The 16,865-nt window shown below is 36.1% G+C and overlaps 2 protein-coding genes across 10 annotated transcripts in view; both read left to right on the top strand.

Moving 5' to 3' along the window:
* Window positions 1–86: 86 nt before the first annotated feature.
* LOC127520461 (SLAM family member 5-like) lies at window positions 87–6,903 on the top strand. 4 transcript variants are annotated; one of them, XM_051908574.1, is made up of 8 exons: window positions 87–514; window positions 2,964–3,299; window positions 3,457–3,744; window positions 3,890–3,949; window positions 4,046–4,087; window positions 4,159–4,200; window positions 5,598–5,947; window positions 6,152–6,903. In XM_051908574.1, exons 1-8 carry the CDS (start codon window positions 457–459, stop codon window positions 6,200–6,202), a joined length of 1,227 nt encoding a protein of 408 aa, XP_051764534.1. In that variant the 5' UTR covers window positions 87–456; the 3' UTR covers window positions 6,203–6,903. The 4 variants fall into 4 exon arrangements, with proteins under 4 accessions (XP_051764534.1, XP_051764536.1, XP_051764535.1 ...); XM_051908573.1 differs by having other exon boundaries at window positions 88–514; window positions 3,827–3,949; XM_051908576.1 differs by lacking the exons at window positions 4,046–4,087; window positions 4,159–4,200.
* Window positions 6,904–7,907: 1,004 nt separating this feature from the next.
* LOC127520458 (SLAM family member 5-like) overlaps window positions 7,908–16,865 on the top strand; it is a 162,261-nt gene continuing 153,303 nt past the window's right edge. For 2 of the 6 annotated variants that reach the window (XM_051908561.1, XM_051908562.1), the window contains exons 1-3: window positions 7,998–8,468; window positions 11,531–11,869; window positions 13,593–13,774. In XM_051908561.1, the coding sequence (XP_051764521.1) occupies window positions 8,429–8,468; window positions 11,531–11,869; window positions 13,593–13,774 (561 nt within the window). In that variant the 5' untranslated portion in view covers window positions 7,998–8,428. Of the gene's footprint in view, window positions 8,469–11,530; window positions 11,870–13,592; window positions 13,878–13,993; window positions 14,189–16,865 lie in introns of all 6 variants that reach the window. The other 4 variants (XM_051908557.1, XM_051908558.1, XM_051908565.1 and 1 more) reach the window with 4 other exon arrangements.

Raw genomic sequence — 16,865 nt, 5'->3', positions numbered from 1 at the left:
GAAAAACGGAAGAGTAATTGGATTTTTTAGTTGGGCTCTTGTTCCGTTCGATTACACACATACAGAGGGCGGGGTTTATGACGTATACTGCAAGGGGCGATAGACATGCTTTGGTTTCACTTTTCAAGACTTGAACAAGTTTGACCTTTAATTTTGACCTATTGATGGCGCTTGCACTTTTTAACAGTCATGTCAAACATTTGATGGAGTCGAGTGTTGTGCACTGAGGGTCTACTAGCCGACGTGGGACTTTCTGGAAAGCTGCAATTGGGAAGTTCTTACTTCCTTATTTCCCAGCATTAAAATGAAAAGTCACCAATGATTTTCACTCTTATAGTCGGATCTATTAACTATGTTAATAATCCTCGCTGTCGTGGTTTAGTTCGTTTACGAACGGTTGGACGTCGAACGGAGTTTAATATCTATAATGACCTTGTTTAACCACCTTTTACTCAGATGTACAGAAATATGAAGATGTTGGTTTTATTTTTCGTCCCGTTACTCGTGGATGATGGTGAGTAGATTTAAGTTTTCGAGACCGGTTCTTCAACTTTACAGACTTTAATGAAATAGACTATAAGAAATGGTGATTATTATTATGCTTTAAATTGCCGAATTAATGTTCATTTAGATATATTTGTGGAACTATAAAGTCAAAAAAAAAAAAAGTTTTGGTGGTGGTAGGTGTAGTCTGGAGAGAAAAAGAAAAAAAACGCCCAGAAGTGTTTACAGGTGCTAGTAGGCCCATTCAAAATGCATGTAACCAACAAAAATACAAAGATGTTAACGTTACTCAGAATTCAGTTTGACTTACCCAACATCTGACTTGATTTTTATCCACTATTTTGTTGTCCCTGTTCTCATAAAATATATTGCTGGACTTGAAACGTGGCCTTGGACCTGTAGACGGGGATTTCGGAGCTAACAGAATTTTGTTGAACGTTCTCTAAATATTCAGTGTTCTGGCAATGTAAAAAATGTCCAGTTTTCTTGACGTTACAGGAATGTGTTTTATAAGGTATAATGTTCCTCAAACGTTCTTTCAACTGAATTTTGATTTAAAATTCAACATTGTAGGAACGTTGATTTGTAACATTCCAAGAACATAAAAATGTCCAGTTTCCTTAATGTTAGTAGAATGTTATTTAAAGGTTAGAATGATGTTCCTGAAACATTCTTTCAAACATTCAAACACCTGCTGTGAACAAACACTGAAAGAAAGAGAAATAAGAACACAAGCTACAACTTTCTTCAGCCACAGCCTTAGATGAACTGAAGATAAAAGACATTAAATCTCTGAAGATCTGATTCAACAACTCCACAAACAACATTACCAGCTTCACTTATTACTAACCAGATTGACTTTATTTCTATCACACGTCTACAGTAGCTCTTATTGAGAATTAACAGAGGTTTAGATGTTAATATTTGGTTGAAAATGTTTCATTTGAGGTCACCATCATGGAGATCAGCGTTTGCTTTAGCTGAGCTCTTGAGCCCTGACTATTGTAGAGTCGCTTCTTTATCAGCAATCACACGTGTTTTCAGAAAACATTTCTGCATTGATAAAATTGATCAACATGTCTGTTTTAATAACAGACAAATGACTGCATTAAAATGGTCTAAAATTAATGTTGATGTCTGTGAATAATACTGTTATAGTTAACTTTTTGTTTCAAACATGTTTTGTGTTGTTTATACACTCACAGACATCAACATTCGGCATATGAAACACAACAATGGTGACATGCTTCGTGCCAGCATACAAAACACATTCATGGCTCCCAACATGCATTGCGGCATGAATAAATTATGCAGATGAATTTTTTTTTATTGTCACCATTGTTGAGGCTTGTATGATGAGTGCTGATGTCTATGTGTGTTGTGTTTAACTTTTAAATAGTTTTGGATAATCTTACATAAATCACTTCAGCGTTACAAATAATTTTAGTCACATCGTTTGAGTTTATTACTTCCTTCTTAAATATTGTTTCGATTCCTAAAATAAGCAAAACTACAGAAAAAGTAATTGTTTAAACCACTTTAACACAGTCACTTGAACATTCAAGCAAGCAGGTTGATCAACTTTATCAATACTGAAATGTTTTCTGTAAACACCTGCAATTGCTGCTAAAGCAGCAACTCAACAAAAGTCAAGGGTCAAGAGCTCAACTAAAGCAAACACTGTTCTCCATGATGGTGACCGCAACAAAACATTTTCAGTAAGACTTCCACATCTAAACCTCTGTTATTCTCAATAAGATCTTCTGTAGACGTGTGACAGAAATAAAGTCAGTCTGGTTAGTAATAAGTGAAGCTGGTAATGCTGTTTGTGGAGTTGTTGAATCAGATCTTCAGAGATTTAATGTCTTTTATCTTCAGTTCATCTAAGGCTGTGGCTGAAGAAAGTTGTAGCTTGTGTTCTTATTTCTCTTTCTTTCAGTGTTTGTTCACAGCAGGTGTTTGAATGATTGAAAGAATGTTTCAGGAACATCATACTAACCTTTAAATAACATTCTAAGGAAACTGGACATTTTTATGTTCTTGGAATGTTACAAATCAACGTTCCTAGAATGTTGAATTTTAAATCAAAATTAATTTGAAAGAACGTTTGAGGAACATTATACCTTATAAAACACGTTCCTTTAGCGTCAAGGAAACATTTTTTACGTTCCCAGAACCAACACTGAATATTTGGAGAATGTTCTTATAACAAAATTCTGTTAGCTGGGTAGAAGAACAGATAATTGCACTTAAAGGGTTAGTTCACTTAAAAATGAAAATTTAATTCATCATTTACTCACCCTCATGTCGCTCCAACTCAAAACAAGGATTTTAGACACAAAATCCACACCAAGCTTTTCCATAAATGAAGAGTGAATAGAATAGAAAACAGCAAGGTCCATGACGAAATATTCAGTTTATATCTGCATTTAAGAAACTGTCTCTGTTTGTTTCATCAGGAGTGTTTGGTGATGATACAGTGAAGACATTATCAGTGATGGAGGGAGATTCTGTTACTCTACAAACTGAAGTTACTGAATTAAAAAAAGCCGATCTGTCACTGTGGACATTTGGACCCGAAAGAACTCGTATAGCTCAAATCAACAGACAGATTAGTAAGATCTCATATTATGATGGGCTTAATAAGAGATTCAGAAACAGGCTGCATCTGGACAATCAAACGGGATCTCTGACCATCACAAACACCAGAACCGAACACACTGGAGCTTATGCATTTTTACAGATCATTGATGGAAAATATGTCCCACCCAAGAAATACAATGTTACTGTTTCTGGTGAGTCATTCTGTAGTAATATTTGATTTAATTGCATTGCAGTATTGAACTATTTTGTATTTGCCACATTTATATTTGTGAACATATCAAACTTGTGCATCAGAGTATTGTTTGACATTTATATTTTTTTTAAATAATATTCTCTCATATTTTCCAGCTCGTCTGCCTGTTCCTGTCATCAGCAGCAACTCTTCACAATGTTCTTCATCATCATCATCATGTTCATTGGTGTGTTCAGCTGTGAATGTGAGTCATGTGACTCTCTCCTGGTACAAAGGAAACAGTTTATTGTCCAGCATCAGTGTGTCTGATCTCAGCATCAGTCTCTCTCTACCTCTGGAGGTGGAATATCAGGATAAAAACACCTACAGCTGTGTGCTGAACAATCCCATCAGCAACCAGACTCAACATCTGGACATCACTCAACTCTGTCACACATGTTCAGGTACGGCAGTGGTCCATTTATTCACAGAGATGTTTTCAGATCCTGTTACAATATTGATATTTTGTCTCTTTTTACATTATAGCACCAGGTTTGTCTACAGGTTATATAATGCTGGTTTGTGTTTGTGCTCTGGCTATGGCTGCAGGATTGTGTGGTTTTTACTATTACCATCAACGGAAGACGTCTAATCAAGCAGATCAAGGCGGTATGTGTTACATATAGCTAATTTAACAAAAATTTCATTAAAAGGTTGAATTTACTTCTACTTCATTCTTTAAATTAAGTGACTGTTTTTATACAGGCCAACCTGATGGAATAGAACTTATTGTTAGTCCAGCTAATGGTAAGATTCAATTCAACTAGAGATGCTCTGACATTTTGCCAACCGAAAATTAAGTGATTGTTTTTATACAGGCCAGCTGAATGGAGAAGAATATACTGTTTGTTCAGCTAATGGTAAGATTCAATTCAACTAGTGATGCTCCAAAATTTTGCCAGCCGAAGTTTTTTAGATGAGACAGCAAAGAAAAAAAAACAATTTTTAAATTGCTTTCAGCCAGAATGGTTTTAGAGGGCCAAAAAGATTGACCAAAAAGATTGACCAAAACCCACTCACTATTGAAACACAATCTGAGATATATTTAAAAATATCCTGGCTCCCTCCAAGCTTAATAATAGTAGTGAATAGGGGGCCACATTTTGAAGCCAAAAAAAAAAAAAAAAATGCATCCATCCATAATCAAAGTAATCCATACGGCTCCAGTGGGTTAATAAAGGCCTTCTGAAGTGAAGCCATGGGTTTTTGTAAGAAAAATATCCATATTTAAAGCTTAATAAATACTGTGCAAGTTGCTTGCACCACAAGAGTAACCAGTGACGCGATGTATGACGCAGGATGTAAGAGTTGTGTAAGCTTAGTCGCCTCTCGCGGTATAAACAAATATGGTTGTGCAGCAAATTCAAGCTTTTCTTTTCTTATATCAAGATCCTCTTACATTTCTCTTCAAAATTTCTCGTTTTAGACTTCTAATTCGTGACCAGTGTTTTATTTTGCTTTATCCTTTGTGCTTCCGAGTTCGTCATGCGTCGGGTCAGGGTTACTCTTTTGCCGCAAATTGATGCATACAGCCGTCTGCTTGAAGCTAGTTATTATAGATAATAAAGTTTTAAATATGGATATTTTTCTTGCAAAAACCCATGGCTTCACTTCAGAAGGCCTTTATTAACCCCCTGGAGCTGTATGGATTACTTTTATGATGGATGGATGCTTTTTTTGGCTTCAAAATGTGGCCCCACATTCACTACCATTATAAAGCTTGGAAGAGCAAAGATATTTTTAAATATGTCTCTGATTTTCATCTGAAAGAAGGTAGTCATATACACCTAGGATGGTTTGAAGGTGAGTAAATCATGGGATAATTTTAATTTTTGGGTGAAATAATCCTTTAATGGTACAAAGACCTTCTATATGTCAAAATATAAAGACAACTTTGATTTCTCATGACCCCTTTAAATTAGTGCTTTAAATTACTTTAAAAAAAAAGAATCATTAAAACCTCTTTCCTCAGATATTTTAAAATTCAATGACTTTGCCTGCTATTTTCTGAAAAACAACTTTTTTTAGGCTGTTGGTCCAGTTTGCATGGATTTTGATATACTGTATGTGATCTGGAGATCCTCGTGACAAAAATTAATCAAAAATATTACGTTTTGTCAAACGGTTTCTAAGATATAAGCTAGGGTATAATTATTGGCCTTTGACGAGTATCTGACTTCAGTGGAAATGACTCAACTAAGTCTCATGTACATGTGTTTATTCCCTGTCTGAGGAACTCTTTCTGTTTGTTCTCCAGGTTCAGTTGTTGAAAAAGATGAAATCAAGACCTTATTAGTGATGGTAGGACAATCTCTCACTCTACACACTGATGTCACCGAAATACAGGAAAATGAGCTGATATGCTGGAAGTTTGCTGATTCCAAAGGATGCCATTGTGCTGAATTTGTTGTCATAGCTAAATGGGATAAAACCAATAATGAGGAATACTTATATAATGAAGAAAGATTCAAAGACCGTTTGAAACTGGACCACAAAACTGGATCTCTCACCATTACAAAAGTCATACCTAAACACTATGGACATTATAAACTACACATCACCAGCAACGGACAGATCATCTCAAAGACGTTCAATGTTGTTGCTCATGTGAGTAGGTTGAGTCTTTCAAAGTGATAGTTATCTTACTGAAGTCTTTAACTGATAAATTATTATTTATGGCAAGTGAATGTGAAGAAGAAACTACTTTTTTGAAATCAAGAGACACATGATGATTGATGATTAGATTAATGGGAACATCATTTCAAACACTTTTCCTGTTTATACCGTCTATGCTTCTTTGTTTTCTAACAGGTTCAAAAGAAAAGAAATCGAACCCAGAGGAGAAAAACCTCTCCTGTATAATGCAAGAGGACCATAAACACTGGAATATTTGAATTCCACGGACAAAAACAAGAAACATCCTACTTTTATTATGACAAAATTCGCTAATGACAGAAGTAAAGTTGAGCATGCAACACAAGCTGACCTAAAACACAGTGTATGTTTTGTCACACCTCTATTTGTGAGGAGACAGTTTCTATTATAACCACAACAGTATTTTAAAACCGTTGGACTGTTATCACACTTGTATGAAAAGGCAAGGTGAAGCGCCTCCTGGAGTCAGTGTTATATTTGTTCTACTGTGTATAACAGCAAAAAAGGGACATTTTATATTTTCTGCATTTTTTTCCCGCCCTGGAAGGGCAACATACATAAAAGTATTTGCAGTTTTCACTGTATAATTAGCAAATAGTAGGCGGTTTAGTTTTTAGTAACTTTTGTAAGAACTGATAAGAATATTTTAGGATCATTGTTTTTCCAACAAGGAAAAAGTAAATCTGGGGGAATAAAATACTTTACCAGATGATTACAACTTACTGTAAAATGGAATCAACTGCAGTCGTTCAGTGTTTTCATGCTTTTTATATGTAAAAACATTTTTAATATATATATACATTTTAAACTTTTTTATATTTGTACAGATTTGTAAATTGTATTTTATTGTAATGCTACTTAAGCTAAATTTTTATATATAGCTATTAAAACCTATTTATTTATACAAATTGGTGATTTTTTCCCCCGTTTTGAAATATATTGAAATATCATGAAATTTGTTTGTTAGGTCCTTAACGCACAGGCTTGCAAAGTATACTTCATTTGACTCTTACGCATACACAGGCATTCGACGCATGCGCAGTTTTGAGCAATCTCTCGCCACGAATTACAACACATGTAAACATCTTTGTATTCTTTCATGCTAGAGTTGTACAAATGATGGTACTTTCTAACCTCTTCACACAATCTCTCGTCTATGTAGGCCTCTATCGTCGCTGTAGCTTGCATGCGTTCCGGTCTGTTCTGTTTATGCAGTTTTTCTTTGACTACCTTGTGAATCGACGTCCCCAGGGCACGGTTGCCACCTTGTGGATAAACTAATTACTGCAAAAACAATTAAATGCGCATGTGTGACCTGCTTGTACAAAGTACATGCGGTTACAAAAATCCGGCGGCTGTGCGTACAGTATGCGCATACTCTTCTGATGACTAAATTTGCGTCACGCGCACTGTACGCTGACCCTCGCGTACACGTAAAAACTATACGCTATACTTTGGGCGTATGTACAAAGATCACACATTTTCAAAGAAATATGTGCTGGTTGTTTGTATCAGCAGCATGTTTTTGACAGCTTATTTTGAGCGTCATTAGTTTCAGACTGCTCAAGTCTCGCTGTATGTGCGAGGGCGCCCTCTGTCTACGAGTATGAATGAATATGTATGCTACTCAATAATGCTCACAACACCCTATTTGAGTAAAAATAGGAATTATAATACAGTACTTCTCTATAAAAAAGTGAGAGGTTTTTCTCTAAAGTAGAGAATTGTACATAAGTTTTTTTTCTCTCTCTCAGTGGATGCATGTGATTTCCTTACAAAAAATTAAATTACCGTCACAGATTTTTATCATATAGATTTTTATATATATAATGGTTTGTTTTTAATATAACTGACAATAACAAAATGACAGAATTTTTTAATAAGAACATTATTGAGAACCATTCTCCTCAGTTGCATAAATGGACATCCTGCATTGTGTTTATCAGTTTGTACTTTTTGCTCACCAGTTCCGTTGACAGAGCAACACTTGAAACAGTGTAATTAAAACTGGTAGTTTAAGTTCACGTGATTACACGCATTAACACGGACGAGAGAGAAGTGGCATAAACTAAGAAAGGTTAAAGTGGCGAAGTACTGCGTCATTTCAAAACATCGCCACTGGTGGTCATGTGAGCCGACAATCCTTCCTTCCTACCTGAGGAACTTCCTGACATTTAACCCTGCTTCCCTACTTTTCCTCGAAACGCAGATTTACAGGTTTACCAGCAATGATTAAGAATATAAGTTGTTGTTAGATATAGCTAGCTTATATTCGATAGAAAATAATGTCAATCGTCGCTGTCAGTTCGTGCGGCGCGTTTAAGAAACGGAGCGCTACTGAAGATAAACACTCCGAGAACACAACTGAACCGATGACCTACTGCACTACATCTTTATTATAGATGACATTTCATCTTGATCTACATCAGCATAATGATCTGTGTTTTATCTTTCTGCTTTTTACTCTTCAAAGGTGAGTACAGAACTTAAAATCCTCTGAGACTTTCGCTTTCATTCTGCTAAGGATCGTTTTTTGCTTGGGTTCAAGCGTATATAAATATCCAATTAAACGATATATTTTGAAAATGCTTTGAATATTGAGAGATACATAGGCTACTTTACTTAATTTAACTAGGCCTACATAAAAAATGTCTAGGTGGTTTAATTGTCCCCAGGCAACAAGTCTCATTACAGTTTTTTTATTTGCTTTGGTACTATTTTCACAAGTAAGGTGTATATTTTCAAAACTCTTAATACAAAACTTCAAACTGATCACACTTCTAACACAGTCATTCATGTTTCATTCTAGTACAGATTTTCATTCTACATAATCACTGTTTTAAAACACAAGATCATTGTGATATGTCATGAGAACATTTGGTTTAATCACTGAAACACAACAGCATTTTCTTCTTTCAGTTTAGTACTTTTAACAGTTCATTCAATAGCAAACAATGCAAGATACATGTTTCAAATCACCCTTGATGCTGAAATAATTACAGTTATACATGCTACAGATGCTACAATTAGAAAATACTCTTACATTACCTAAATTAGCCTACATAACTGGCATAAAATCCATAATGCTTGTAATAGTATTTAGTGTGTTATCAAAAGGTGTAAAATATGACAGGGTCATGAGGTTTTGTGTAGAACAGAGTTTGCTGTCAATACAGAAAATGTTCTCACTATACTATATGACTGAATCTATACTGTAGTTGATCTTTACAGATGAAGGGTGAGTTACAGTAATGTGGCAGTCTCTACCATGGTAATGCCTCTGTTTACAGTGTCACATGGCATACTATAATGTGAAATGATGATTTTATACAGTCTGTGTTCATACATTTCAAATCCCTCTGTATCTGTATCTCTCTCTCTCTCTCTCTCTCTCTCTCTCTCACACACACAGATGTTGGTTTTCCATGTTTATGGGGATTTTCCATAGACATGATAATTTTATACTGTATAAACTGTATATTCTATCCCCTACCCCTAAACCTACCCATCACAGAAAACTTTCTGCATTTTTACTTTTTTATAAAATTATCATTTCATGTGATTTATAAGGTGTTTTTCTCATGGGACCAAAAAAAATGTCCAAACAAGGTCTAAAATGACTGGTATTGCCATCCTTGTTGGGACATTTGGTTCACAACGTTTAGTTGGTGCTTACGTTTCCTGGTGTTTACCAGGACCACACACACTTTGAAAAATGTGGTTATCTAAGATAAATTGCTTATAATGTAAAAAGAATTCATTACATTTGGTTATGAATTGCAAATAGGTTCTTTAGAAACTATGCCAATAGAATCAATACCTATAGAAATCTATAGGTGTACCAAATGATTCATTGATTAACCATTAAGTTCAGTTGGATTAAATAATAGACAAATGTATTAAACTGAACGAAAAGAGATGAAAATGAAAAGTTTGATAGTAATAGCATTATAAAAGGCAGTTACTGTGAATGAAACATTTGTATAGATGAAACACTTATTTTGTGTTGTGAAAAGGATACTTTGTGATTTTGTGTATTGTACTAACACAATTGAAAATATGCTGAAATGTTTAAAAAAAAAAGTGCACTTTTGATGATATGTTGTGATATTAGTTCTAAGAGTTTTGAAAATTTACCAATTGCTTGTGAAAATTGCACCAAAGCAATTAAAAAAACTGTAAAATGCTGATGTTGGCATAACCATTAGGCTATTATCGTTTCTTTAAACCTTTATTATTATTTGCATGTATACAGAAAAAATGTAAAGAACAACAAGCTAAAGAATGATTGGAGAAATAAAACTTAAAGGAATAGTTCACAAAATGACTGAAAATTTTGTCATGATATTCTCATGTCTTTCCAAACCCATATGATATATTCTGTGGAACAGAATTTTGCTATAAGAACGTTCTCCAAATATTCAGTGTTGGTTCTGGGAACGTAAAAAATGTCCAGTTTTCTTGATGTTAGAGGAACGTTTTTATAAGGTATGATGTTCCTCAAACATTCTTTCAACTTAATTTTGATTTAAAATTCAACATTGTAGGAACGTTGATTTGTAACATTCCAAGAACATAAAAATGTCCAGTTTCCTTAATGTTAGTAGAATGTTATTTAAAGGTTAGAATGATGTTCCTGAAACATTCTTTCAATCATTCAAACACCTGCTGTGAGCAAACACTGAAAGAAAGAGCAATAACATTTTAACAGAGGTTTAGAAATGTTTTCTGAAAACACCTGCAATTGCCGATAAAGAAGCAACGCAACAAAATCCAAGGGTCAAGAGCCCAACTAAAGCAAACGCTGATCTCCATGATGGTGACCTCAAACGAAACATTTTCAATAAGACTTCCACATCTAAACCTCTGTTAATTCTCAATAAGAGCTTCTGTAGACGTGTGACAGAAATAAAGTCAGTCTGGTTAGTAATAAGTGAAGCTGGTAATGCTGTATGTGGAGTTGTTTAATCAGATCTTCAGAGATTTAATGTCTTTTATCTTCAGTTCATCTAAGGCTGTGGCTGAAGAAAGTTGTAGTTTGTGTTCTTATTTCTCTTTCTTTCAGTGCTTGTTCACAGCAGGTGTTTGAATGATTGAAAGAGTGTTTCAGGAACATCATACTAACCTTTAAATAACATTCTACTAACATTAAGGAAACTGGACATTTTTATGTTCTTGGAATGTTACAAATCAACGTTCCTACAATGTTGAATTTTAAATCAAAATTAAGTTGAAAGAACGTTTGAGGAACATTATACTTTATAAAAAACGTTCCTCTAACGTCAAGAAAACGTTTTTTACGTTCCCAGAACCAACACTGAATATTTAGAGAATGTTCTTATAACAAAATTCTGTTAGCTGGGAAGGAAATGTCAGCAGAACAACCATCTCGTTCTTTTTCATAGAATAAGAGCAAATGGAGATGAAGGCAGCAAGCTCCAGAAAAAGACCCAAATGATGATTAAACTACTAACCGTTTGAAGTTGTTTAGACAGAAATTATCTCCATTTGAGAAACTGTTTGTCTGTTCTTCAGGTGTGTCTGGTGCTGAAGATGCAGTGAAGACATTATCAGTGACGGAGGGAGATTCAGTCACTCTACATGCTGGTCTTACTGAAACACAGAAAGATGATCTGATACTGTGGACATTTGGACCTGACAGCACCCGTATAGCTCAAATCAACAAAATGATCAATAAGGTCTCATTATACAATGATGCTCTTGATGGGAGATTCAGAGACAGACTGAAGCTGGATGATCAGACCGGATCTCTGACCATCACAAACACCACAAACACAGACTCTGGACTTTATAAACTACAGATCTTTGGCGGAAAAGAGGTCCCACCCAAAAAATTCAGTATTATTGTTTCTGGTGAGTAGTTAAAATATAGTTTGCATTCAGTTTGACTTCATTGCATTGAAGTATTGTTCCATACTAGACATACTATCAGTATATCAGTCAGCAACAAAACTGTCTACTGAGAAATTTAAGTTACCTTGGTAACTTTTCTACCGAGCCCATCATTCAATTATCCTACATGCAAGCTGAACCTGCAGTATCTGGTTTCTATTGTAAAGGGTAAAATGAGACCCGAGTCACAGCCTGGTATATGTAATTTAAGGCAAGCAACCCAAAGAGACAGAGATAGTTTAAATGTTTGGCATTTGAGTAGACGATGTTAAAGGATTAGTTGACTTTCAAATTAAAATTTCCCCAAGCTTTACTCACCCTCAAGCCATCCTAGATGTATATGACTTTCTTCATTCTGATGAACACAATCTGAGATATTTTAATAAATATCCTGATGCATCCGAGCTTTATAATGGCAGTGAACGAGTATGAAGCTCTAGAAAGTGTCTCCATCAATCATAAACTTACTCCACACAGCTCCGGGGGGTTAATAAAGGCCTTCTGAAGCGAAGCGATGCGTTTGTGTAAAAAAATATCCATATGTAACAAGTTATAAAGTAAAATATCTAGCTTCCGCCAGATCGCCTTCCGTATTCAACTCATGAAGAAAGTGTAAAACTCTTGCAGTTCAAAAAGCTTACGCTACATCCTATGCCTTTTCTATTCGACTTGCGGAAAAAGCTAAACTGACGCGACGCCAGTTCCGTTTTTTTCCTAACTTGAATACGGAAGGTGGTCTGGCGGAAGCTAGATATTTTACTTCATAATGTGTTAAATATGGATTTTTTCAAACGCCACTTCAAACGTCATTGTTTGTTTACGCTCTTGTTTCTGGAAGTCAGTCGCTAGTTCCGCCTTCTCAATGACATCATGCACATCGTTAAAAATGGCAAATGATTATTGGCCTGGAAGTAACGCGTAGTCTGACATGCTTATTGTTCACGACACGACAAGAATTTAGGAGTCAAAATTACACAATCTGACAAAGACTATCCCAATAGACAAAAATATTGTGCCGGCATAAAAATAAGTTTGGTTCCAACATTTTTACATGTAACAGAAGTAAGGTGTAACAAAATGTATTAGTATGACAAATTGAAGTGTAAAATAACAAATTAACAAAACCAAAATAACAAATAAAAAGGGGATCAAATTCAGTAAAACAACAAAGAAAGTTCCCTGACTCTCTTTCTACTTAAAACCATGGAATGGCCCATTTCTGCCACATAAGAAAAAAATATCATGTTTCAGGACATTAAAAAGTCATAATTATGAGGTTAAAAAGTCAAAATTGTGAGCCAAAGTTAATAAACAGTTTAGTACTTTAGGTTAGGAATCAAATAAGCACATTTTTGAGACAGCATACCTGGCTTCACTGTCTCACTGCAATAACTCATTCAATTGCTACATTATTCTTCTCATTGAATATCTTGTTTTAGTCAAAAATGCGTCACATGATGGAAGTAAAACGTGTTTGCCAATAATGTAAAATTTCACAGTAGTGACTCTTCCCCTGATTTCCCCTTTCTGCAGTAGTCTGAGTAGTAGAAAGTGTACTTTTATATATGTCAAATTTCTTCAAACTATTTCATAAAGGTGCCTCTATTTAGATAATTATTTATATTTATAATGGTTGATTCACCTGTAAATGATTGTTGTCTGTTTATTCTCTCATGTTTTTCAGCTCGTCTGCCTATTCCTGTCATCAGCAGAGACTGTTCATCATCATCATCATCATCATCATGTTTATTGTTGTGTTCAGCTGTGAATGTGGGTCATGTGACTCTCTCCTGGTACAAAGGAAACAGTTTATTGTCCAGCATCAGTGTGTCTGATCTCAGCATCAGTCTCTCTCTACCTCTGGAGGTGGAATATCAGGATAACAACACCTACAGCTGTGTGCTGAACAATCCCATCAGCAACCAGACTCAACATCTGGACATCAGTGAACTCTGTCACACATGTGCCGGTATGACAGTGATGATTTGTTCTGCTCTACATTATTGATATTTATCAACTATATTTCCAGTTCTTAGGTTTCCCATAATTACAACATCAACATTTTTGAAATCTGCACCATTTCAGATCTCAGTTATTGGATATACTCACAAGTTTTGCGTGGTTGTTTTACAGTGGACTGGTCAACGTTCAAAACAGAAAGTGGTTTGCCGTTCAGTCATATAGTGCTGATCTGTGTCTTTGTTGGAGTAATTGTCCTAGTCATTGCTGCTGTTGGGATGTTTACTATCCACAGGAAATACAGAAATACAAATCAAATGGGTAAGTATGATCTTCACAAGCGACAAGCGATAAAAGGTATCTTTTCCACGTTAATCAGAGTTTTTGTCCTAACCAGTCGCGACTGCGACGCGAATATTCTATTTTAGAAACGGATTCTATTTCTCCGCGACGTCGCGGATGGAACAGCAACACAAAGTATGGCAATGATAATATCAGGTACTGTTTATGTGTTTTATTTAATGTTAAACGCGTCTAACGTGAGTTTGAATATCATTCTGTGTCCCCAGCTTTTTAGCTGTAATGAAAACAACACTGGCTAATTCACCTCAGATCTTGAAAATAAATAAATGGGCACAAGAACGTTCAAACTGTCAACTCAATGCGAACAAACAAGTGTATTCTATGACAAAGATTGGTTCAGTCACTCCGTATGTACTTTAAATAATGTTTAAATTGTGTAATATTTATGAATTTTACTAAGTACTTGCCCATTTCATTATGTCGCTGTGCTCTTGCCGAGAGAGCCCACCCACACTCTCTTCTGATTGGCTGTGGTTATTGATTGATTTTATCGCTTCTCATTTTCGTGTCGCGTCTAGTGTGGACAGTCAAATTGCTTGTCGCTTGAATCTTATCGCATTGCGTCTGGTTAGGACACGGTGTAACTGTTTCTCCTCCATATTGCTTTAAAATATAGTATTGTTTGTGGAATTCAAATGTGTCAGAACGTTTTGTGGTCTGTGCCGACTCACACGTATGATTCGCTCTGTGCTCTTGTGTCTCTGAACCGGAGCAGACTGTGCGCATGCTGCAGCGGTTCACATAACACTAACGCAAAAATGGACTTATATTTACACTGTCTGAATTGTTCCCTATCCTCTATCTAGTGCACTATGTGCCATTCACCATATAGAAACTAGTAAATGTGTGAACAAATGTCAGATTTTAGCCGCAAATTTAAACCGTTTGTTTATAGTGTAGGAGGGGGCAGGATTTCAGATTCTAGAGAGCATTAGTTTGGACAGAAGATTTGATGAGAAGCATGATGTCATGAAAATCCGTGATCCGTTTTAGTGAAAGTGAGAGACTGTAAGTTTTGAACACTTATATCTCCTAAATGCGAATTTTGTCATTGTTTTGGAACACACCAGCTTCATAACCTTAAGGCTAACATGTGCATACTAAAAGCTAAAAAAACTTAAATTTTGATTTCAGGGGGTCTTTAAATAGTCTGGTTCAGTGTTTGATCTAGAGCAGTGGTTCTCAAACCTGTCCTAGAGGAGCTCCAGCCCTGCACATTTTGTATGTCTCTCTATATCTGACACACCCAGTCTCTACTAAAGAGCTCATGAGCTGAATCAGGTGTGATAGATGAGGGACACATACAAAACGTGCAGGGCTGCTGGTACTTCAGGACATGTTTGAGAACCACTGCTCTAGGGCAGGGGTTCCCAACCACATTCCTCGGGCCCCCCAACACTGCATGTTTTCCATGTCTCCTTGACCAAACACACCTGATTCAGATCATCAGCTCATTAGCAGAGACTCCAAGACCTGAAATGGGTGTGTCAGACAAAGGAGACATGCAAAATATCAGTAATATTCCAGGAACGTGGTTGGGAACCACTGCTCTAGGGTATAGTAGTGGGAAGTTTGGATCATTTACTACCTCAGATCTTTAAATCCCGTTCATCAGAATGAACAAATCTTTTTTCAAGTCATTTCAGCATAATGTAATTAAAATGTTACATGTTAATGGCCAAATTCCACAACACATCTACTTACGCAACGTTGATCACATTTAGAATAAGAAAAAAATATAAATAAATAGAATAGGAAAAAAATATGCCACCAAGTCTAAGTAACAAAAACAATTAATTCATTGCTTAGCTGTGTCTTCAAGCTATGCTGTTAGTTTACCTCACCTCCCGATTTGAGTCACTCATTCTTTTGCCACGTCACATCCCCATAGCTGAGCTATGCAGTCTGTCTGTACCAGATACAGAATTGATTAGTTCATCTCTCGAGTCTTCGGGTTTGAGTCGTTCATTCATCCCATGACAGTCCCATAGGCTAAAGCTCTGCAGTCGGTACCGGGGCTGTCACGGGATGAACGAATGACTCAGACACGAACCCGAAGACTCGACGTGAACTAATCATTTCCTGTACAGAACCTATAGGATTATGCACGTGTGTAGTAAACTCAAAGTTAAACACTCTCTGAACAACTTGTTGTTCCCGAGTCATCTTAAAGATTAGTTCAAAATGATGTCCTGGGGTGCTTCTCATTTCTTATTTGTGCATCCTCATTTCCTTTCCTTGCATCTTAGCTCTAACCCCCTTAGGATGTGAGGAAAAGATACACCTGTGTATCCTCGCTCATGACTCCACAGGAAGCTTCCTCGCTCCTCATTCCTCGTGGTGCAGTTAGAGAATTGAGATGTCCTTCACGATGGCTGAGTTTGATCGGTTTCCGGGTCATGGGCTGGGGGACGTAGGAGCGAGGAAATGAGAAAGCATCAATTTGAGTATTGAGAAGCACCCCTGCAGCACCCTATCAGAGTTCCTCTGAAATCCTCCACCTTCCCCAGCTCCATCTGCCTAGATCTGCTATCAAGATATCTATTGGAATATATCTTACATTCTTACAGCAGCGTGTCTGTGTATCTATTAGCAGTAGCAAGTCCATACTTGCTCTGTAACAACAGCAGCATAG

Source organism: Ctenopharyngodon idella, chromosome 10, assembly GCF_019924925.1.
Source record: "Ctenopharyngodon idella isolate HZGC_01 chromosome 10, HZGC01, whole genome shotgun sequence".
NCBI classification, from domain to species: Eukaryota; Metazoa; Chordata; class Actinopteri; order Cypriniformes; family Xenocyprididae; genus Ctenopharyngodon; species Ctenopharyngodon idella.
This window is presented reverse-complemented; position numbering and strand designations above follow the sequence as displayed.

What these genes read in the sequence shown, in the direction of transcription:
- LOC127520461 (XM_051908573.1), top strand. Translation starts at nt 457, where the DNA reads ATGTACAGAAATATGAAGATGTTGGTTTTATTTTTCGTCCCGTTACTC. An exon ending in ATACAATGTTACTGTTTCTG is followed by an intron (nt 3,300 to 3,456) that starts GTGAGTCATTCT and finishes CATATTTTCCAG; the next exon opens with CTCGTCTGCCTGTTCCTGTC. An exon ending in ACTCTGTCACACATGTTCAG is followed by an intron (nt 3,745 to 3,826) that starts GTACGGCAGTGG and finishes TTTACATTATAG; the next exon opens with CACCAGGTTTGTCTACAGGT.